A 24,004-nucleotide genomic window follows, 5' to 3' on the forward strand; every position below is an offset into this window, starting at 1 on the left:
AAATTTAAATGATACAAGTCCTGTTTAAGGCAAGTTACATAAGAAAACATATAAGAAGGTAAAAGTTTTGCAGAATCAGGCTTTTCATGTGTGTATATGTATGCGCGCGATATAGAGCAAGTGAACATATACACAACTGTGCATGTTGGCCACCCGGCAAAAAATTTCCCTACCAAAGTTAAAAACAAATCTATGTCGTTGTCCATATAATTTTTTACTACTCCTGCTGGAGTTACCTACTTGCAATGCAATGGAAAGCCTCCAAAGTTATCTCTTAAGCTACACATTATCTTTATTTTAAAAATCAGAGCACATCACCAAAGTATTTTAAGAGCTTAACTGTCCCCAGCAGACTGCTGACTAGTGTGTGATGTGTCAGTGAGTTGACCAAAATTTGTGTATATGTGTATATGCATGTTTGCATGTGTGTGTGTGTGTCCTAAATATAGTGTTCACCTTTCCCTATTGTACTAATCTTACCTATCTAAGATTGCTATGCCCTGTGGGAAATAAATCAACCTTTTATGAAGAGAGCACGTCTACTTGCATCTGACACAGTTGTTGACACAAGAGCTCTGTCCTCATGTTTTTTAAAAAATGCCTAGCAAACATGCATGGGCTGCAGGGAGCTATTATTTTATCTCTGTTTGTTTCCTACTTGAACACAATTTCTGGCTGTGAGCTTTTCGGTCAGTTTGACATGCCAAGTTTGTTCAAGCAGGGAGACATAATGATCGGGGGGATTTTCCCGGTTTTCAACAAAGACATAAGTAGCACTTCTACATTCGAGAGCAAGCCACCTGGAGTGAAATGTGCAGGGTAAGTTTTAATATATCTGACTTTTCCATACTTATACTTACTCATACATGCTCATTTACTCTTGTCTTACAAACTTGCTATTGTATGTACATGTACAGCAGCAGCTCTGTAATTTTACGACCTATTTCAATCACTAAAACCTTTTTAGATTTGACCTGCGAGCTTTTCGGTGGACCCAAGTGATGATATTTGCAATTGAAGAAATCAACAAAGATCCTGCTCTCCTGCCAAACATATCTCTTGGCTATAGGATCCTTAACTCTTGTGCGTCTCCTACAAATACTTTACGTGCTGCACTAACACTGGCTAGTGGACCAGAGGAGATAGAATTGACTTCCCCTTGTCCTCCAGCTATATCTGCCGTCATAGCAGAGTCAGGATCATCTCAGTCTTTAGCTGTGGCTGGAGCTCTTGGACCATTTCAAGTGCCAATAGTAAGAGATTAAATGATGTGTTTTATTAGATTAGTGTTCTGTGATATTTGATGCTTTTGTTGTGCTTTTTTGTGGCATTTTTCAGACATCTTTTTGTGTTCTTTTTATAGGTAAGTTACTTTTCAACATGTGCCTGCCTGAGTGACAGAGCTAAATACCCTACATTTTTCCGGACAATCCCCAGTGACTACTTCCAGGCAAAAGCTTTGGCAGCACTGGTCAAACGTTTTGGCTGGCAGTGGATTGGGGCCATACAGTCAGACAATGACTACGGGCGGAATGGGATCCTAGCTTTTACTGAAGAGGTTAAAAAGCTTGGGGTTTGTATTGCATTTGTCGGAACAGTTCTACGAACATACACTATGGATAAAATTCTGGATGTGGTGGAAATGATCAAGCAGTCAACTGTCAAAGTCATTCTGGCTTTCGTTCCAGAGGGTGACTTTTACCCTTTGATGAAAGAGGTTGTGAAACAGAACATTACGGGAATTCAGTGGATTGCCAGTGAGGCCTGGATAACAGCAACTCGACCCTCCACACCTGAAATCTACCAAGCTTTTGGTGGAGCTCTAGGATTTGTGGTGCAGAAGATGGCTATTCCAAATCTAAAACCATTTCTTACAGGCATTAGCCCTTATACTGATCCAAGTGCAGCCTTTGTGAGGGATTTCTGGGAGATTATTGTGGGCTGTAGACCTGTTTTACCTGGGGAACACACAGGTACTGAGGCAATGAATGGAATATGTACAGGCAATGAGACATTAATGAATTCCCAGGATGTGTTCTTTAATGTCACACAGCTCAGAGTGTCCTATAATGTCTATAAAGCAGTTTATGCCATTGCACATGCCCTACATCAGCTGGTGTTCTGCCAACCAACTGCAGAAAAAACAATAAAGCCATGTTTGAATGCATCAGAAATTCAGCCCAAAGAGGTGAGAAATAGTGCAAGTAAAATCAGAAATACCGCCAACTGTCTGCAAATGAATGTATGTACAATGAATGTATCTGTTCAGAAGTTATCTTGTTAATATGAACACTATCTAACAAATAATCTGTCCCTTTTCTCAGGTCACTGATCACCTACAAAGGGTGAATTTTAGAAATCAGTTTGGGGATAATGTGTTTTTTGATGTCAATGGTGACCCTCCTGCTTCTTATGATATTATTAACTGGCAGCTGATAGATGGGCAGGTGCAACATGTCACACTGGGTCATTTTGCCTCTGCTGCTAGCAGTGATTATAAGCTCAGCATCGAAGAGGAAGCAATTGTGTGGAGGACAGGGAAAATGGTAATCGTGAAGACTTTTCTTCATACAATAAGCTAATACATTTTGAACCATGTGTCCTGTAGGAACATTCAATTAATTGAATATAGCAGCACTATTATTATATTGTTTAAACTTTGTTTTCTCAGGTTCCAACATCGGTATGCTCTAATGTTTGTCCGGTAGGAACCAGGAAAGCTCAAATAAAAGGAAAACCAACCTGCTGTTTTGACTGCATCCCATGTGCTGATGGAACTATAGCCAACTCAACAGGTATCAAAAGCATGTATGTCATAGTAAACAAACCAATCCAACCGGTCCAATATCATAGCATGCATTTAGTCTTTGCATATATTTCTTGTTTAGAATATTATTGTTAGTGTTACTGCACCATATTGCATTTTCTTGCTTTAAATGCATTGCATTTATTTTTTACTGAAGTGTCATTTCATTGCTGGAAATGTAACATCCAGACACTGACCTCATTTTTTTTGTTCATGTATAACAGGTACAGCTGACTGCACACCCTGTCCACAGGAATACTGGTCCAATGAAAGGAAAGATGAGTGCATCCCTAAAACAGTTGAGTTCCTGACATATCATGAGCCGATGGGAATAGCTATCACAGTTGTATCCCTGGTAGGGGTCTTTCTGTGCCTGGCCACAATGATGGTCTTTATCTGCTACAGAGAAACTCCTGTGATAAAGGCCAGCAACTCTGAGCTGAGCTGTTTCCTTTTGTTTTCTCTTTGTTTGTGTTTTCTCTGTCCCCTCACTTTCATCGGCAGACCCACAGTCTGGACATGCATGCTGCGCCACACAGCTTTTGGTGTGACATTTGCACTTTGCATTTCCTGTGTCTTGGGAAAACTATTGTTGTTGTAACAGCTTTCAAAGCCACATTTCCTGGCAACAAAGTTGCAGGAAAGTTCGGTGCTGCACAGCAAAGGATCATAGTTTGCTCCTGCACTTTGATTCAGATATTGATATGTGTGTTGTGGCTTAAGTTAAACCCACCTTTCCCAGACATGGTTTTCAAATACAGCAATAAAAAGATTGTCTTAGAATGTAACACAGGCTCTGAGGCTGCTTTCTATGCAGTGCTGGGGTACATAGGGATCCTTGCAATAATATGTTTGATCCTTGCATTTCTAGCACGAAAGTTGCCTGATAACTTTAATGAAGCCAAATTTATCACATTCAGCATGCTGATATTCTGTGCTGTCTGGATCACCTTTATCCCAGCATATGTAAGCTCTCCTGGAAAGTTCACTGTAGCTGTGGAAATATTTGCAATTTTGTCTTCAGCATTTGGCTTATTAATTAGCATTTTTGCACCAAAATGTTACATAATATTGATCAAGCCAGAGAAAATACCAAGAAACATGTCATGGGAAAAACTGTGAGCAAAAAATTATGATTCCTTAATTTTAAAAGATGATGCTACTTTACCTCTAACTTTTATATAATATAGGGAAGCAGTAGTATATGAGTAAAGCAAGATGTTGTGGCATTTTATATAATACAGAGATGCATCTACAAGTCTGATATTTAATTAATAAATGTCCTATACATAATATGACATTAAAGATGCACAAAACTGTATGGATGGAAATATACTTGATATTTATTAATTATCATGCCTTTTTTATTATTTCATAACAAATGATTTTCACTGTGTGTATGTAAATTAAATTGTAACTGTTAATTATGCAAAATCTTTGCGTGATAAATATGAGTTGCTTATATTTGGGGACACACTGAAATTAAATGAAATTCTGCATCATCCTTAATAATTTAATAATCAAACAAAATCTCTACTGTAATCAAAACAATACAGTAAATATTGTTTTTGATTATGCAAATTACATTCATTATCAAAATAAATGTATTTGTCTCCCTAGATGTTCATTATTTTGTCATTATCATTTACTGTTACACTTTACACTTTAAATAATACATTAAAAAAGACCCTTTTTAACCATGGATAAGATGTATTCCACTTGATTTAATATTCTATGTAATATACTGATGGAAAATTGAAGAACGCTATATGCAATAGACATTTTTATTAAAAATCGAAATATATGTGTACAGTTGTACCTATTTAGTTGTAACGTACTGTCTGTGATGGAAATTCTTGTGAGCTGGTCCCCTCTATTGATGAAGAAGGTTTGTAGGTTTGAGGAAACTCAGGATGTCTTGAGCAGAAATATTTATTGAAGCTCGGCCGAGGAGAATTGCAAAAGCAGTACAGAGAACAGTAGCGTGGTAGTGCCAAAACCGAAATCTTAAGGTCTCTTCCTGATGCCCAGTATTTAACCCTTTACTTGCCATATGGAGTCTACGATGCATTCCATACAAGGTTATTCTTTACTGACCTAAATATGTATATTGGGTGTTGAACTCTAATGCTTGCCTAAGTCACGTTGTACTTAGCAGGTCACATGTAATACATTCTAAAGTGGTGCCAGTCTGTCTCTTCATCTAAGACTGAGACAGAGAAAACTATCTTCTGGCCTTGGTTATCTAAGCAAAGGCTCTTCCTTTCTACACAGCTGTTGTCATGCACGTATGGCAACAGAATGAACTATTGCTAGAGAGACAGAGGTCATTCCTTTTCTAGGTCTACAAGTGACCCCAATGTGTGTAACCCTGTACCTCACTACCTTCTACTCACATAGCACCCCTTAGGAAATTCCTTCCCACTGTCAATAGTTGCATCATTAGAGAAAACTTGTTAGCTAGCATTGGAGCAACAATATTTCAACACAACACAAAGATATTTCATTAAAATGCCTTTCTTATACATTCTTTTTTATCAGCATATGTAATGTACTGTCATTTTCATCTTTGCATCATGTTTTTCTTGATGTTTTTTTCCGGTTTCAGAATTATGATATAGCACTTTGGAGCAAAAATGCAAAAAAGGAGGCCAAAAGATGAGGCTAAAATAGCAAAAATATGGACAGCCACTGTGTATTTCCCAGCTGTGCTCACATAAACTGGGATAAAAGTAATCCACACTGCAAAGAATATCAGCATGCTGAAGGTGATGAACTTCGCCTCGTTAAAATTATCAGGCAGCTTCCGAGCCAAAAAAGCCACTAGGAAGCACATACAGGCCAAGGTGCCAATGTATCCAAGAACACACCAGAAGCCAACCTCTGAACCAGTGACACACTCGATGATGATGGTAGCACTGTGGTAATCTGTGTTGTTGTTGGCATGAGGTGGACTGGTGAGCAGCCAGATTAGACAGATTATTACCTGAGCGGAGCGAAAAACAGGATGTAAATTTTTAATCGACACAGTTGAAAAAATATTCATGGAGTTGATTTAGTTGACTTATAGAAAGTGTTCTTACCTGGACAGCTGTTCCTAAAAGTGCACTGGCTCTCTGTTGTTTGGGTCCAAACCATTTCATGACATTACTTCCTGGCAGTGTGGACCTAAAAGCCATTAGGACCACTATTGTCTTGGCCAGTAGGCATGAAATGCAGAGGGCAAAACTGATCCCGAATGCTGGGTACCTGATACGGCAAAGCCAGTCTGAAGGCTCACCAATGAACAACAGGCCAACAAGGAAACAGACAGCAAGAAACACCAAGAGAAGGAAGCTCAGTTCCATGTTGTTGGCCCGAACCAGTGCTGTGTCTTTGCATGTGAAGAATATTGCAAGAATGGAGAGGGAAATACAAGCTCCGAGGACAGATACAACACACAACACAATACCCATTAACTCATGGTAAGACAGGAACTCAATAGTCTTCGGGATGCAGAGATCTCTGGCTTTATTGGGCCACGTGACCTCTGAGCAGCGTGAGCACTCTAAAGAATCTGGAGATGGAGAGAAGATAACTTTTTAGTTTAGAGAAGCCACATTTAGATACAAGCAGGCCAGTTTATATTTGGATAATACAGGAAAGACAGAACACAACACACCAGTCTTATTACTAACTTCTCCCTCAGCACAGGGGACACAGTCGAAACAGCAGATGGGTTCCCCCTTTCTCCTGGCGATGCGGGTACCTGGAGGACAACTGTCACTGCATACAGACCGGAAAGCCTGAGATGGAAAGTTCAGCCACTCAGAAAGACACTGATTTCAATCAATATTCACCATCTTTTCTTTGGTTTTCTGTCTCTGCTTTGTTATGCAGTATTGGTCTCTACAAACAATGCAAAGCAAATTCAACGTGATCTATAAAAGCTGTGTTATAACTAAATGATTTAATACAATTCTGTGAACAAGCCATTATTGTAATACATAATCAACAGGATTATAAGGCAGTAATAGCGTAACAATGCTGTAATAATTATTACTCAGAGTGAATTATTTGAATCACCACCATGATCAACAGAGAACTGATGTTCATGCCTTTATCAAATGTAACACCGTTGTTAAAGGTCCAGTGTGTAAGTTTTAAGAGGAGTTATTGGCAGAAAAAGAATATAATATTTATAAGTACGTTTTCATTAGTTTATAATCATCTGAAAATAATAATCGTTGTGTTTTCATTACCTTAGAATGAGCCATTCTTATCTACAGAGGGAGCAGGTCCCCTTCTATACAAGCCGCCATGTTGCACCTCTATGTTTCTACAGTGGCCCAGAATGTACAAACCAAATACTGGCTCTAGATAGGGCCTTTTGCGTTTTTTGGGGGGTTCGCGGCCATCGTAGTTTCTGGAAGGGGAGGGTGAGGCAAGTGATATTCAAATGGTTGCAATCTGCAATTTCATCGCTAGATGCCACCAAATCCTACACACTGCTCCTTTAACATCATACAATCCCCAATAACATAATATTAAAAAACATGTCTCTATTTTTGTCTTGTAAAAATTTTTTTTCTGTTGAAATTCTTTAACAAATAAAAGCTGTACTAAAAATGTAATAACATATGCATCATTATATTCACAACTCACATTTGCAAAATACCATTTTCCCTCTGTAAACATCTCAACTATTACCCATTTGCAAATTTAGCTATTAAAATGGTAATTATACTTAACTGCTAATTGGGCTATTAATGGGGTTTATTTTTGTAACATTCATATGCAATTGATGTCAGCTTGAGTTGGTTATATTTAAATGTGACATTTTCTTCAGTTTGTTTAACAATAAAGTATTTTGCACAATAATAAGAACAGATTAGCTGATGTGTTGATCAACAGTACATACAACAATCTAAGAGGTGAACATGGTCCCAAGCCTGTTTGCAGAGAACACACCTGCTTCCCAACAGGCCACTGAATCACTGAGTCATTTATGACCAGGCTGCGTCCCGCATGCGAAGAGGCGTCATAGAAACCTACTTTTACCAAATGTAATGAGCCATCAGGCCTCCTTTGCCAGTTCAAGAGATCATAATAGGCAATGGGGTCACCGTTTTGATCAAAGTTGACTTTCTCCCCCAGTGCAGAAAAATTTGCATGCTTCATGTAATGGATTAGCTGAGAGAGAAAGGAAAACAGGTTATCTAAAAAAGATTGTGGTGCATTGACTTCTTGCTCACCCTTTTTAAAATTTATACTACTAATAATATTTAACCAACTATAAGCCTCACCTCCCACGGTTCAAAATGCTTTGGGTCTGCACAGGTGCCATTCAGGAAAGGTCCCTGTCCGACTATGCAGTTACTCATATCTTGCAATGCATGGGCCACCAAATACACAGCCTTGTAGACATTATAGGACACTCTTAGCTGTGTCACATCAGAATAAGGAGAGTAAACATCATTTAAATCCTCTGTCCCTTTACATGGCAATCTGTCAAGGTAGTTGTCGACCCCGTGAGAGTGGCTGTTCACTGACGCATTCAGTCGACAGTTAAACATCTCTTCCCAAAATTCTGCCAAGAAACCTGATTCATGAATATAGGATGGTCTGAGACTAGTGAGGTGTTGTTTCAGCCCTGGAATCACATCAGCTCTCCGGATTGCAAATCCTAAAGTTCCCGTCAGGAGATCTCCAAACTTTTCCCAGAGTGATTTGGCAGTGGCCCAAGCCTCACTGGCGATCCACTGCAGGCCGGTAATATTCCGACGTCGAATCTCTCTTAGAATGCCCTGCATCTCTGACTCACCAGAAAAGTTAATAATGACCTTTGAGGACGCCACCTAAACAGTGGAAATGCAGATATAGTTTATATTAATGCAATTTAAACTTTTTTTAAAAACTTATTAATGTTGTGTTGGACATCCTCTACTTTATATGAAATATGAGTCACATTAAAGCACCCATAATAATATAGATTATAGCACTTTTACTTTTATTACAGTAATGACTATGTATATGAACAAGCCATGTGTACAGGGAGTAGAAAAATAAATAAATAAATAAAATAACAAGAACACATTACATGATGTATCAGCCTCAAATACTTCAAATGAAGTTGAGAAACTGTGTCAGAAAGGTGTCAAATTACCTTTATGTTAATTTTTCAGGACAAAGGTTGTAGTGTTGAATACCAAGCTTTGTGAGCCTAAACTTGATGATGTGACAATTTTTGTATTGTATTAATCTAATAGAAAAACACTACATCTGAACATCTATCAAAGCTAAGGCAGCAAAGGACAGTGTTCTTGAGACAAGATTTTTAGTGACTAAAACAATATTTCAGTCTTAAAGTATTTCCATGCTTTATTTATTTAATTTTAATGTAAATGGAATTGAATTCATTGTTGTTATCTGTGGTTAGATGTAAATACAGCATTAATACTATCAATGAAACAAACAATAATTTTCAGGATTGGCCATATTTCTTATTCATTTGTTAGACTTATGGAAGACACAAAGACCAATTTAATTGACATGTGTTAATTGTAAGGGTAATTTAAATGTACAAATGTACGCAAAACTACACCCTATGGCCTCAAATGGCCATGGAGTTAAGTTGAAACCTTTATGAAACAATCCTGATAAAGATTTTACATTATATGCTTCACAAAGATAGTATTTATCGCAGGTGTTAGTTTGTCTACCCCCTGTATGTATGAAAAATTCCTAGTGACCCATAGGTACCTGAATAACATCCAGAAGCTCATCTAGAGCCTGCTTACTCAGGACTACAGGATAGAAGTGAGTGTAGGCAGCACACACACCGTACTGCACTGACTCCTGCAGGAAGAGCTGGATTGCAAAGCGAGCATAATCAGATTCCACACCAATGACTCCCACCCAGGTCCAGCCAAAATAGCTAACCAGTCGAGCCACGGCTCTGATCTGGAAGGCATCACTAGGCATGGTGCGCATGAATGTGGGGAACTCCCTTTGATTACTCAGACAGTTGCAGGATGCGAAATAGCTCACCTAGTATTATAGAAAACAATAGTTAACCTTCTCCACAGTTTCAAATTTCACCAAACAATACCACCATCTTTACAAGCATTCAGTGGTGCAGACTTTTCTCTGCACTTGAAATGAAAAAAGGAGTTTGGAGTCTTGTGACTTAACTACTCAGCCGGTGAGATGGAACATTAGTTAATACTGATTTTGAAATACGGACTTTTGAAATGTTTTACAAATTTATGGAATATAATTTTGACATTTATACACTATAAGCATAATACTGGTACATTTACAAATAAAGCACTGAATACTTGAATCAACAATCAATCAACAGCAACAAATATTTCAACTCTGTACATTGTAAACCATGTTCCGGCAAATTTGGTGATTTTGAATGTTTCAAATAAATTGAGGGATTAAGTGTTTCTCTATGAGTTGAGGAAATTCCTACTTCTTAAGGTAAATAAACACATTTAAAAAACACATTAGGTTATCTCGAAAAAAAAGCATTATCGGAAAGCTGAAATGCGGCTGTTGTTCTATTCTCTGAACAGTTGACAAGTTAAAGAACAGTAGTTTTCATAGGACAGCAATGATTTGCAACTGGATGGCACCTCATTAATATGAAGAAACCATAAAAGACTGATTTAACATGGCAAAAACAGATATATTATTAATATTATCACAACACAAGTGCTCAGACAGTTAGGCAGTCTCACCAGAGGGATATGGAAAGAACCCAGGCTTCTTAGCAGAGCGATAGTCACCCCAGAAGCAGCATCTCCTATGATTACTGGGGACACAGTCCTTTGTACGGCAGCACAGCCTAATTTGGAGCTGCTATTACTTTCTGGACCTTTGTCTCTGTTCACACTCTCGGCTCTGGAGCCTCTCTCTGGCTGGCCGTTCACCAACAGCAAAGATGTTCTCAGAGACACAGGTATGTCATCACAGCTGTCACGGATGTGGAAACCCAGCTTGAGCTGTGGCAGTAGGTCACTGCGCTGGTTGATCTCTTTGATTGCAAAGGTCATCGTCTGCATCCAGCGCAAGGCACGGGAGCTGAAACTGTACAGAAGTGAAAAGCAGTTCTTCACACGGCACAAATATACAGTATATGTGTTTCAAAATACCCTAAACACAAATCCAATAAAATGAAATCTACTGTGTAAATACATGCAAATATTCACTTACTACTTATACATATTACGTGTTGGTTTTGTTTTGTATGTTGGAAGAGAAGACACAGGGCTGTAGTGTAGAGGGAATAAGCCCCCAATAACTACATCTCCGTCTTCATACAGACTGTTTTTGTCTTCTTCCCCCAAGAAAACACAGCTATCCAGAGCAGCAGCTGAGCTTGGTTTGCCCCCAAAGAGAGAAAGAAACATAAGAAACTTTGCAGCCGGCATTGCCATGGCTGACCTAGGTTTGAAGGAAAGCCTAAGCTCAGTAATGTTTAATATTTAATGGCTGAATATACAACAGTAGCTGCCCTTTGTTGTCACATATAAAGGCTTATGATATTTCAGGACGCAGCTGATTTATACACTGTAGTTAGCACACATAAAGCTGAGGGGACCGCCCAGATACAGTAGCTGTGACATCATTAAAGGTAACACCTTATCCTGGGGTAGGGAAAATTCGCAATGAAAAAAATGTATTTTCATAGTCAGCTCTTCAGTTGTTGAAAAATTTATTGTTTTCTGACTGACATATGATTTACTTGTGTCTGTATTTTGTAGTGAATTAAGGTTTAAATGCATTACACTGGTCATAGTGAATGACCTTTAATATGGTAAGAGAAAGAAGCAGATTTATTGTTACTAAATTTACAATAAAATAATAATAATCAATTTAGTCTTGATCTGAAGTTGCTATAGAGTTCTTGTCTCGTGTACAGTGACCAGAATACTTCATGCACACAAACCACATAATAATCAAGTGGATAACCATTGATAAAGTTTAATATTTACCAGTGAAATCAACTTTCACACCTTTCAGCAACTGAGAAGTTTTGGAAAGTCAAAGGAACAATTAATAGGAATTATTAATCATCAGAAATAATTTAGATATCATACCTATGTTGATGGAAAATCCTAATTTTGATCTACACTTCTTAATTGCTCTTATTAAGCTAAAGCATCAATCCCATAACCTATTACAGGAAAAGTATTTTTGTTTCACCTGAGTTTTTGGCTAAACAGGGTAGACATTGCTCTGGAGGGGAGAGGAGAGGCAGTGCCATTTCTCTGTGGGGTGCTTGGTGGGGTGAGCGAGCATCTGGGTTAGCTGATGGGTTTCTTGGCCCTGTGTGGCGACTTCGGCTCGAGTCGGATGTCTCTCTTTCCATAGCCAGGCTGATGATGTTTTCCTTGGTTTGGTTGTGATGGCAATGCAGTGTGAGCGTCTGCCAGATGCTGACTGGGTTTAAAGTCCATTATGGCCCTAACGGTGGTATCGTTAAGATGCAGGTGCTGCAACAGAATGGAGTATCTTCTTTAATCTGGTAGCGGTAGCAGCAATTTAGGAGGGCTAACACAGTTTCTTTCTTTAAGAGTTAGTTTGTATTGCACCTCCCTCTTCGTCTCTCTGTCTCTTTTTATTTGCACCACGTGGCTGGGTGCGTAGGATCCAAGGTTTCTTCTTTTCTAACCTTTGTTGTGTTAGACCCCAGAACTGGAGCAGGCTCATTTAGAAGACTTCCTTCTTTAAAAGTTGCTAGATGTTGGCATTTTCCAACATGTTCTGTTCTGTTCCAACATGAACCTTCGTTTCCTCTGCAGTTCGGTTAAGGCCAGCTGGGCCTCCCCCCGGCACACAGGCCAAGGGGGAGAGGAACAGCAGGTAAGAGCCTTTTTGTCAGAGGTCTACTGAAGATGAGAAGGTCTTGAAGAAAAGAGGATAAGAGGGTGGTTTCCTCTTGTTTTTGTAATCTTCCTAAAGAATTAATAAAGTTATAAAAGTTTAATTCTCCCAGATTTAAAACTTGGTCTCATCAGTTTCTGGAAGGTACCACACACTTTTCTGACTAAAACGGGATATTATCCACTTATAAGTAAGTAACATACATAAGAGCATCTGAGATTTTGCATTCCAACTTACATTTTGTTTTACTGCAAGCTATGATCAATTGTCTGGATAGGCATACTGTATGTATACATTAACAATTTTCACGTCATTATCTACTCAAAGAGTCTAAACGCACCATCTAGGCTATAACAAGTGGAGTGAGGACAGAATGAGGCTATCATAACACATCATAATAGGCTAATATGTAACATCAAGTAACCTTAGGCATGTTTAATTGATTAATATTAAGGTTAAGAACACAAGAAATCACACCTTTGAAATATGTCATTAGAGTTGAAAGCAAGGACAGACACTAATGAAACTGTGTCCCAAATGATCAAACATGCTGTCCCAAATTACCACGAATGTCACTGAAAAATAGTTTTGTGTCAATACAGAAAATGGTGAGCCACACTTTGCACAAATATCATACACACTTAATTTCTTCATATAAAAAAGCCCTTGTTGTTTCAGGGTTTGTTTCCCCTGCATCCAAATCTGCATGTTAACTCAAAACTTTCTTGCTGTAACATATTAATTAGTATAGATTTAATTTCTGCATGGAAAAGTCAGTTTCTTTGTTCTTTTAGTTATAAAGTTTTACAAGTACTGAGTTTCACTTGATGGAAACCAGAGATAGTGTTCTCTCAAGTTGTAATTTACTAAGAAAGATTAGCTTTCAAAATTTGGCTATCAACCTTTGTTGTTCATACTCTGTGAGTTCTTACAGGCCTGTCATAAATCCTGAAATTGTCATTCAACTTTCCATTAGTGCTCTAGAGTCCAGCAAAGGTCGACAGCAGAGTTTCCTGGGAGAAAGCTTATCAGTTCTCTGGACAGAGCTTGTTTATGAGTCAGAGGCCAACTTTCAGAAAAGTTTGTCTGTTTTCTTTGTTTTATCAGTCAGTGTTCAATTATTATTTGTTTTAATTTATTTTTTACTGTAATATGTTTTCAAACAGTCACGTAGTCTTACATCTTGTCTACAGTGGCTACAGCAGCTTTTGTCCTCCATCACTGTCTACACAGCATGCGTTCAATCACAGTACTGCTGTGTGGTCACCCGTGTCTTGGGTATCACTGTAGTTCTGCATGTTAAAGGGAAGAAAATAGCCCCCAAAAAGAAGCTTCGGATCACAGTTATGCGCATTGCGTGGCATGTGTAGATAGCTGTATTGATTAAAATAGAAGTATGACACATGTGACACGGATGACTGAAAAACACATCCTGTGTAACTAGGGTGTAAGTGACCGTATACACATTTTTTTGCAGTTTCCATTTTCTCATTAGGCAGTCCCCACTTGAGTGAGGCTTGCCCACTCTAGTGTATCAGTAGTGTGTGCGTATATGTGTGTTATCATTGTGACAGCAGGTTTAAGTTTTATATATATCACAATGTGATTGTTTTCCACACCAACGGCAACAAGCTACCATGCAGGTCTGACTTGCCCAAGGATAACAGCAAAATGTGGACAGGAGGAGCTGGGGCTCGAACCACCAATCCTGTGATTAGTGGACAACCTGCTCGCCCCAAATGGTGCCAAAAACTACAGCCTCCAAAAAAACCATGATGTTGAATCAACACCTCTCTGAAACTGTTTCACCCAGAATGCAACATTATAACCCTCAAGAAGGTAACATTAGACTGCATTAGTTTTACTGGCAAGTAAACTGACATTTACAAAAATATGTCTTTTCTTTCATAGGACATTTTATCTCTATTATCATTGTCCTGTTACATCATTTACTATTTGTCATTCAGTCTGCATTAACCTACTTTAGTAAATTAGGCGGGACTGCTGATGTCCAATCCAGTATAACTCTGTCATTAATAAGATGCAAGAATGAGAAGGTCACATACTGTATATAACTTGCCTAATTACATGCTCTCTCGCGCGCGCTCTTTAGGGGTGTGTAACAATATGGCTCAACTTGTCTTATGTCACTTGCTTTGCACTGTCTGTGTCCTTACTATAGCTTATAACCCAATTTCTAGCTTCTCCTCTCCACCCCAAACTGCAGTTAAAGTGTGCACGCTTCAAAACAGCTTTCAGCCAGGCTTTGTGACCAAAGGTGACTATGTTATTGGAGGGATCTTCCCCCTTCACTATAACCAGGAGATGCCAGACCTCAACTGCACCTACAGACCACCGCCAGTGAAGTGCAATGGGTGAGTTTAACAGATTGGAACAGAATGGATTGGATTGGAAATCAAAGTAGGAGTATTAAATTTACTGCTTCTAATTAAATTGTGTCTGATTTTGTTGTGATACCGTCTTTTAATAAATGGATTACACAGCATATATATATTTTACCAGATTTTAGAATACAATGATGATTTAGTCTGACATGTAAGAAAACATTCTTTTACAGTGATGGCTTGAACTGACTTGCACTTGAGACACACAAAATGACATGGTACTGCTTTACTTTATAGGTGTGTAATTCCCTAATAATTTCCAAATATTTCCCAAGAATCTTCCTGGAGAGAACTATGCAATTTGGTACTATTTATATGGAGCTAACACAAGCAATTAACTGGATTTAATAACTTGAAAGTGTACCAGTTGAAAAATGTATCAATTTCCCCTACATTAGTTCCAAATTACATGGGTCTTTCAAGATAACATCTTTGAAATTATTAGGAAATTATTTGAAAATGTCAGACCTGTAAAATAAAGCATTCCCAAAGACATATCTTGGTAACATATTGCATGTGAAATGTGAAAAGTAGGTGAAAATATGGACTTATGGAGTTACTTCATCACAAGATAGATGCAAAAATGCAATTCAGACCAACTTCAAATTCAAAATATTATCTCTGCCTTTCATTTGACATTTTCTCCATACTTGATGTGTGTACTGTGTGTGCTGGGCTACAGCTTTGATCCCAGGGCTTTCCGCTGGGCTCAGACTATGAGGCTGGCAGTGGAGGAGATAAACCAGAGTACAGAGCTATTGCCCAATTACACCCTTGGGTACAAAATCTTTGATTCATGTGCATATCCACTGACCGGCCAGAGGGCTGCTCTAGCTGTGTTGAACGGGCTGAGCGAGGACGACTCTCCCATGTGCAGCAGTGCCTCTCCGCTCCTCGCTGTGATTGGGGAATCTGGTTCTGCTCAGTCTATTGTGGTGTCAAGAATCCTGCAGCCATTCAGAATCCCAATGGTAATGATGACTCTTTTCCACCATAATCCCCCCAAAACATTAGCATGTTACCCTTATAATCTGTTTATAGTGTACTCTTCATTTTTCTTTCTTTACACAGATCAGCTACTTTTCTTCATGTGCATGTTTCACTGACAGAAGACAATACCCTACCTTCTTCAGAGTAATCCCTAATGATGACTATCAGGTGAGACTGGCCTCAGATTTAATAGGGGTTGAAAACCTTTCAGTGCTGCAGCAGTAAAAAGACATCTTTTGAAAAGGTCATATATTTCTGTGTTGTCTGGTGTTATCAATGAAAACCTTGCACCTCCTAAACTCAAACTAATTAAATCAACTTTTTACTAAGATCACTGCTTTGTTTTCATCTAAACTATCATAAGTTTTAAGGACAAGTTTGTAAAAAACGTTCTCAACCAACAAAGAAAATCAATTAGATTTACAATCTTATCACTAAACAGCAATGACATATAGTACCTGTTCATATTACCTTGCAGTGCTATACAAAATCAGGAGGGAAGAAAGTATAAATAAATATTATAAAATGATGTCAGCCTACTTTCTTTTTTTTTCAAAATATATGTGTTTTGAGACTAAGTGAGTTCGCACTCTTTTCTTTTGAACCCAGGTGAAGGCTATTGCTCAGCTGCTGGTGCGCTTCAGCTGGACTTGGGTGGGGCTGTTGCGAGGAGACCATGAATATGGGCGCTTCGCTGTGCAAGGATTACTGAGAGAATTACAGGGTACCAAAGTGTGTGTAGCGTACCAAGAAATGATCCCTCTGCTCTATGATCGCCAGAGGGCACTGGAGATCATGCAGGTAGACACAAAGACATGTTATATTAAGTTTTAAAGCCTTAGAGAATTTTTATTTCACCTCAAGACCCATTTATAGTAGGTGCTGATTACACATAAGAGCCATTAAAGCCCCTATATGTGGAATATCTATGTTATTTTATGATAACAATTAGACAATCCTAGTGAAAATTGTTGCAGTCTATGTGTTGCTTTCAGCCTATTTATCTCAGTGTCCCCAGGTTGGATCCATGGAGGAGAGGGGAAGGGAGTATTTGCATGCACTGCTGTCTGCTACAGTTTTTTTTTTTGATAGTACCAAAAGGTGTCACCAGATTTGGAAAATTTCAAATCCAACAAATAGGGACTTTAAAAAAATACAATTATTTTACATTATGTACCTATGTCTTGTGCAATGTCACTTATTTTTAACCCACTTTCTTTTTGCCTTCTCTCTTCCTTGTGAAACTCTTTCCTCCTTCATCATCTGCCTCTCTGTAAAGGTGATGCATAGCTCTTCGGCAAAAGTGGTGGTGGTATTTTCAGCCGAGGGGGAGATGACACCTTTTCTGAGAGATTACATGATGCAGAACATCACTGGAATCCAATGGGTGGCTAGTGAGGCCTGGGTCACAGCATCTGTCTTTACAGGGAGCGAATATTACCCCTACATGGGGGGCACCATTGGGTTTGGCATCAGAAAAGGTCATATATCCAGACTCAGTGAATACCTACAGACAGTAAACCCACAAATGTATCCCAATAGTCTTCTGGTTAAGGAGCTGTGGGAGGCTCTGTATGGTTGCAGTCCTTCTCTGTCCTCTGGCTTACAATTGCCTCCCTGTTCTGGGCAGGAGTCCCTGCTGGAGCAGCATTCAGCCTACATGAATACATCCAGCCCTAGAGTGGCCTATAATGTCTATAAGGCTGTATATGCGATTGCTCATTCCCTCCACAACCTTCTTCTCTGTCAACCAGGCAATGGGCCTTTCCAAAACAACTCATGTGCTCAAAGCAACAACATACACCCCTGGCAGGTATAATCTAGTATTCTTACTGTTACAGTATAACATTGAAAATGTTGTTTGAAAGAGTATTTAATATTATCTATTGGTTTTCAAGCTCCAATACTACCTCCAGGAAGTAACATTCAACATTGCCGGGGAGGAGGTGAACTTTGATCTGAAGGGCGACTCCATACCTTATTATGATGTCATCAACTGGCAGAGAGGCACAGGCGGGAACATTGAGTTTGTCAACGTGGGGTTGTTTGATGGAACCAAGCCTGCCGGAGAGGAGCTGGTGATCCAGGAGGACAGCATAATGTGGGCAGGGCATCAGAGTGAGGCAAGCTGCTCACACTGTGTTTTTACCTTCATCAGAAGCCAACTGTTGAAGTTCTGTAGGTTGAGGTGTAGGTAAGTCAGGTGGGCAGGACAAGCTGGATCTGATATGAGTTCCTTTGCATTCATATAATAAACAGTAGAAATTCAAAGCCATTCAATTTACAGAGATGTTCAACAGAGAAAAGCAAAACATCCTCACATTTGGAGAGCTGGAACCAGCAAATGTTGGTGGTTTTGCTTAATAAATGGCTTAAGCACTTATCAAAATAGTTTTTTGTTTGGCAATGGACTAATCAAGTAATTGAAAAATAATTTTTCACTGCAGAGCTGAAAGCCATTATTTGCTCCCTAGGTGTCAGTGTCTGTATGCAGTGCCAGCTGTCTTCCAGGGTCCCGGAAGGCTGTCCGTCGTGGGGAGCCTATTTGCTGCTTTGACTGTGTACCATGTGACAGTGGCAAAATTAGCAATGAGACAAGTGAGCTTAAAATCAAACAATAAAAATCTAATCTAATATATTCAATTACAATCAGGTAATATTTGATTCTTCTTCCATTTAGATTCAATAGAGTGCACATTTTGTCCTGAGGACTTCTGGTCAAACAAAGACAGAACAGCCTGCATCCCCAAGAAGGTGGAGTTCTTGGCCTATGATTCCTTGGGTATAGCCCTGACAGTGATCTCTGTGGTGGGTGCCTGCCTCACTATAACTGTCTTTGCAGTCTTTTTCTCTCATAGAAACACAGCCATCGTCCGTTTGAATAACTCTGAACTAAGCTTCTTCATCCTGTTCGCGCTGACTCTGTGTTTTCTGTGTTCCCTGGTGTTCATTGGAGAGCCAACATCTTGGTCTTGCATGCTGCGCCACACTGCCTTTAGCATCACATTTTCACTTTGCATCTCCTGCATTCTGGGGAAGACTCTGGTAGTGTTGGCTGCTTTCACTGCCACCAGGCCAGGGGACAACATCATGAAGTGGCTGGGGCCCAAGCAGCAGAGGGTCATTATCTTCAGTTGCACTCTGGTTCAGGTGGTTATCTGCGCTTCCTGGCTCATTGATGCTCCCCCTTTTCCATCCCGAAATACACAATATGAACGCTCAAAGATCATACTGGAGTGTAGTGTGGGCTCCAGCTTTGCATTCTGGTGTGTTCTGGGATATATTGGTCTACAGGCCTGTCTGTGCTTTGTACTAGCTTTTCTGGCCCGTAAGTTGCCGGGCAACTTCAATGAGGCCAAGTTCATTACTTTTAGCATATTGATCTTCTGTGCTGTGTGGCTGGCATTCATTCCTGCTTACATCAGCTCCCCTGGAAATTATGCAGATGCTGTGGAGTCATTTGCCATTCTGGCTTCCAGCTTTGGCTTGTTGTTCTGTCTGTTTGCTCCAAAGTGTTACATTATTTTGCTGAAACCAGAAAAGAATACAAAACAGCACCTAATGGGAAAAGAAAATAAGTAACATGTCATAAGGTAACCATTTGAAAATAAAGATTTCTGTTTAATATTTAATGTTATTTAAAAGTAGTCTTCCTGAATTACGATATATTTTCCATTTGTATTGACTGGGCAGTGAAAGTTGTATGCAACTGATAATGTAGCATTGCAACTGAAGTACAGTATACAAGGAATTGAATATACAATTAAGTATAATTATAAGAAGCTCTTAATGTAGATTTTGAAGATGAAATAAAGATATTTAGCGATGAATGTTCTTTGGAATTTCTGAAACTCAATTTGTTGTTTGTCTCATTGTCCTATTTGTTTATTTATATTTCCATCTTTAAAAAAATATACAGATTTATTTTATTTAACATGTTTATTTTTTTCTTTCTGAACATTAGCCATCTTTCAACCTGTGCTTGTTTGAGTGACAAAATACTATACCCCACATTTTTCAGAACTGTGCCAAGTGACCGCTTCCAAATCGTCAGCCTGGTGCTGCTTATGAAATACTTTGACTGACGTTGGGTGGGGATTATTTATTCTGAAGGGTTGTACTCAGAGAAAGGTACAGCTGAATACACTAAGGAAGCAACGAATGAGGGCATATGTGTTGAATACAGATTACCTTACTTTAAGACATCTCAAATAATATCAAAGTTGGATGCTATTGTAGAGACAATAAAGGATATCCTTGTCAAAGATGGTCCTGTTGTTTATGTCCAAGTCTTTCACCAAATTGTTCCTGCCAAAAATGAAAAAAAAAAGAGAAAAAAAAAACATTTTACAGGGGGCAATAAGCTTTGCCCTCGCTCAGGCATCCATACCAGGTCTTGGTTAATTCTCACTCAGCTTGAAACCTTCTGATGAACCACAGAGTGTTGTAATTAAAGCTTTCTGGGAGAAGTTATTTGACTGCAGCTTCTCTCCATCAAATACATCTGCTATGTGTACTGGCACAAAGGATCACAAGACAGTCTTCAGTGACTACACAGACGTGACACATTTCAGGGCTGAGAATAATGTGTACAAAGCTGTACTTTGTGGCATATGCCATTCATGCACAATTGTAATGTAAAACTGCCTCAAAACAAGAATAAACCTAAGCTTGTAAGTTCTGGTATATTTATTGAGGCATGTCTTGATGGTTTCTCTTTTGCTTGCTTATATGTATGCTAAAATGTGTCAGTTGACACTCTATAGGTCTTAGAACACATGAGGTATGTGAACTCTACAACACAGAATGGGGCCAAGGTTTTCAATATGATTCTTCTTTTCCAGAGGGGTAAAAATTTAAACAGACACAGACAAAACCAAAATAGTTTGGGGAGGAAACAGTAATGAAGTATGTGTAACCCAGGTTCTCTGAGTGGAGAGACTATCTTGCCGCTCTACCTATTACTGTGGCCACCGCAGCTGATGTGTCTCAAATAATATCCAGGCTAGCTGCTCCCATAGGGGTCAGTCCCCACACATATGGAATATGTAGGGAGGACAGGTAGTCTCGACACAATAGAGAACATAATTTCTTTTAACTTTGGTCCTTTCACAGCTGAATGACAATATTTACTTTATAGAAACTTTGTTAACATTGCAATGTCTTTGACATGAACAATGCGATGCAATGAGTTTTACCTTTCTGTGTTTTATCTAGTCAGGTGCCAAGGTCTGTCTGCAGAGAACCATGCCCACCAGGGACTTATGAGGCCATGAACAAGTTTAAACCTGTGTGCTGCTTCGACTGCTTTGACTGCCCCGAGGAAATAATCAGACAAGTGAGTAAGGAATTCAAAATTGAATTCATTCATGCGTATTGTAGTAAGGAAAAATGAAAAGAGTGATACAACGATATTGATGAATTGAATTGTATTTTATTTTAATGAAATGATTGCATTTCTGTATGATTTCACTTATTTTACAGATTCTCCAGACTGTTTGATCTGTCCACCTGAATTTTGGCCAAATGAAAAGAAAGATAATTGTCTTCCAAAACCTAGTAAATATATTTCCTACAAATAGATCATGGGTGCACATTTAACTGGATTTGGATGTGTTGGTATATTCTTGTCTCTTCTGACGTCAATATTTTATTTTGACTCACAAAGAGACTCCCATTGGAAGCTGAGATTCATGCTGCTATTCTTATTTAAACTGTGTTTCCTCTGTTCTCTGACCTTTCTCGGCCGGCCGTCTGAGCGGTCCTTCATGCTGCGACACACATCGGTCAGCATCACCTTTGCCCTCTATACCTTGTGGTCAAGGGAAAACTATAGTGGTTTTAATGGCCTTCAGAGCCACACTTCCAAGCAGTAATGTGATGAAATGGTTTGATCCTACACAGCTGACAGCTGTTTGGACATTCACCCTCATTCAGGTGGTGATTTGTATACTTTGGCTAACACTCAAGCCTCCATTCCCAAAGAAGAACATGAAGTACTATGAAGACAAGATCATCTTAGAGTGTGCCCTGGGTTCAGCTGTTGGATTCTGGGCTGCGTTGGGTTATATCGGATGTCGTGCTCTCTTGTGTTTTATACTTGCTTTTCGTGCTAGGAAGCTGCCAGACAGCTTTAATGAAGCCAAACAGATCACATTCAGCATGCTGATATTCTGTTCAGTCTGGATCACATTTATGCATATGTCAGCTCTCCTAGGAAGTTCACTGTAGCTGTGGAAATATTTGTCATTCTTGCTTTCAGTTTTGGTTTGCTGGCATGCATTTTCTTCCCAAAATTCTATATTATGATCTTCAGGCCAGAGAAAAACTCGAAAAAACATTTGATGCGGAAAATACCAGCAAGAACACTTTAATCTGTAAATCAGAAGTGTCCAACAAATGGCCTTAGGGGGAAAACACATAAACTAATTTTATTGCATAGTCTGACAGATATTGTAGAAACACAAGACATTGTTGTAATTCATGAACTTGTGTGATGTGTTGAATAAACTGAATATACTGACTCGGGTTTCCCCCCCCCCATTTTTATTTCATCATAAATATTGTGTATAGGAGTAGACAGTATATTAAATTTAATTTTTAACAGCATTATATCAATGTTGGACAAAACGTTTGCTTCTGTATAAGATTAATTAATGATTAAACTTGCAATTGTTTAGTGGGGTAACAGACTAAGAAATACTGAAAAAGTAAAGAAGATAGGGAACACAAAACATCCCCCCCCCCCCAAATCAACAACTGCTATCAAAGCATCCTTTATTAATACACTTTGTAGTGTAGTCAATCAGTGGTCCAGTATAGAAGACGTGCATGAGGTGCAAACATGAGGCGTCATAGTCAAGCCTCCAGGAAATGCGCCAGGCTTTGAAGCCAATTTGACATAGCGGCCAAACTGTGGAATTCAAACTTCCGGGTCCGTCACTGGTACGGACAGAACTGGCCGGAGACACAAGGCAGGTATGATAGAGTTTATTATTACACAAGTACTCCAACTTCCGTGTCCATCACATGATGCACACTGGCCCCACAAGACTGTTTCTCATAGACTTACATTGTGAAAGAAGCAGCTGTAAAATGGTGGATACATTTTTTTGGGGCTTCACAACCCCTGCGAAATGACTCGTTTTAGCATGAGAATTTGATCCATTTGGTCCAATAACGTTTGGACTAGAAGAGCTGCACAATTAAATAATTTTGTCCCCATTCAAGTTAGCAGAGGGCTAAAGCGGAAGTTAGCCGGCTTGCGCACCCCTGACCCTGCCAAGGGAGGTGGGGTCTTTACAGTAGCACCCCTTGGTTACCTTGGACTTCCAAAATTGTCAAAAACATTATTTTTTACAGTGCACTTTTATTGATATTTAATATAGTATCAAAAATAATGATTGATCTCAGTAACAGCAAGAAAACTTAGAAGGAGACGTATGATTTGTATAATCTCATCATACCACTCATGGTCACACATTCGAAGAGTTAAGTGCTTATAATTAATAGTCTGCATCACAAGACTAATTTGCAAATGCGGTCATCGTATTAAACCCACGCCATATTACATAAACAGCCTGACCGAATCCAGGACATCAAAATGATGCATACACACAGCGTACAGACAGCTGAAGCAGCCACCTACTGGTTTGTATGAAAAGAGGAATCGGATACAGAAATCCAGTGTTCAACTCTTGAGAAGTAAGTTATATGTTACTGCTGACCAATCAAAACTCTGGTCAGATCTGTTTTTGGTCATTCATAACTAACTTTTAATTACAGGTGCATGTATTACAGAACAATCATAAGTAATAATTAATAAAGGCCACATATTAGTCATTTTAGCCCGAACCCTTCGACATGAATCATACTTTATGCATTAGTTCATATGTTTATTAGTCATCCAGGCAGGGTCATGCATTAA

At 39.1% G+C, this 24,004-nt stretch overlaps 4 protein-coding genes and 1 pseudogene across 7 annotated transcripts; 4 read left to right on the top strand and 1 right to left on the bottom strand.

The window, feature by feature from the left end:
- Positions 1-636: 636 nt before the first annotated feature.
- LOC122879558 (extracellular calcium-sensing receptor-like) lies at positions 637-3,168 on the top strand. 3 transcript variants are annotated; one of them, XR_006378733.1, is made up of 6 exons: positions 637-819; positions 968-1,253; positions 1,364-2,188; positions 2,325-2,546; positions 2,709-2,808; positions 3,031-3,145. XR_006378733.1 is itself a non-coding variant. In XM_044203799.1 (6 exons), exons 1-6 carry the CDS (start codon positions 701-703, stop codon positions 3,038-3,040), a joined length of 1,599 nt encoding a protein of 532 aa, XP_044059734.1. In that variant the 5' UTR covers positions 642-700; the 3' UTR covers positions 3,041-3,167. The 3 variants fall into 3 exon arrangements, 1 of the variants encoding a protein (XP_044059734.1); XR_006378732.1 differs by having other exon boundaries at positions 639-819; positions 2,709-2,795; positions 3,031-3,168; XM_044203799.1 differs by having other exon boundaries at positions 642-819; positions 2,672-2,808; positions 3,031-3,167.
- Positions 3,169-3,190: 22 nt separating this feature from the next.
- Positions 3,191-4,425, top strand: LOC122879560 (vomeronasal type-2 receptor 26-like). The gene is given in 2 exon segments (XM_044203800.1): positions 3,191-3,890; positions 3,893-4,425. Coding segments are annotated over 2 exon segments (615 nt in total). The 5' UTR covers positions 3,191-3,325; the 3' UTR covers positions 3,943-4,425.
- Positions 4,426-4,576: 151 nt separating this feature from the next.
- On the bottom strand, positions 4,577-11,273 carry LOC122879547 (extracellular calcium-sensing receptor-like). Its single transcript, XM_044203776.1, has 8 exons — positions 11,009-11,273; positions 10,534-10,882; positions 9,548-9,835; positions 8,092-8,643; positions 7,757-7,978; positions 6,468-6,591; positions 5,890-6,362; positions 4,577-5,792 (listed from the first exon to the last, which is right to left on the bottom strand). The coding sequence occupies exons 1-8, from the start codon at positions 11,230-11,232 to the stop codon at positions 5,370-5,372; spliced, it is 2,655 nt and encodes an 884-aa protein (XP_044059711.1). The 5' UTR covers positions 11,233-11,273; the 3' UTR covers positions 4,577-5,369.
- Positions 11,274-14,793: 3,520 nt separating this feature from the next.
- Positions 14,794-21,644, top strand: LOC122879550 (extracellular calcium-sensing receptor-like). 2 transcript variants are annotated; one of them, XR_006378729.1, is made up of 10 exons: positions 14,794-15,057; positions 15,770-16,058; positions 16,159-16,245; positions 16,687-16,878; positions 17,357-17,890; positions 17,976-18,200; positions 18,552-18,675; positions 18,758-18,885; positions 21,295-21,415; positions 21,562-21,644. XR_006378729.1 is itself a non-coding variant. In XM_044203781.1 (8 exons), the coding sequence occupies exons 1-8, from the start codon at positions 14,810-14,812 to the stop codon at positions 19,657-19,659; spliced, it is 2,601 nt and encodes an 866-aa protein (XP_044059716.1). In that variant the 5' UTR covers positions 14,794-14,809; the 3' UTR covers positions 19,660-20,754. The 2 variants fall into 2 exon arrangements, 1 of the variants encoding a protein (XP_044059716.1); XM_044203781.1 differs by lacking the exons at positions 21,295-21,415; positions 21,562-21,644 and having other exon boundaries at positions 18,758-20,754.
- An 18-nt stretch (positions 21,645-21,662) lies between these two features.
- Positions 21,663-22,600, top strand: LOC122879559 (annotated as a pseudogene).
- Positions 22,601-24,004: the final 1,404 nt, after the last annotated feature.

This window comes from Siniperca chuatsi, linkage group LG7 (genome assembly GCF_020085105.1).
Source record: "Siniperca chuatsi isolate FFG_IHB_CAS linkage group LG7, ASM2008510v1, whole genome shotgun sequence".
Classification (NCBI taxonomy): Eukaryota; Metazoa; Chordata; class Actinopteri; order Centrarchiformes; family Sinipercidae; genus Siniperca; species Siniperca chuatsi.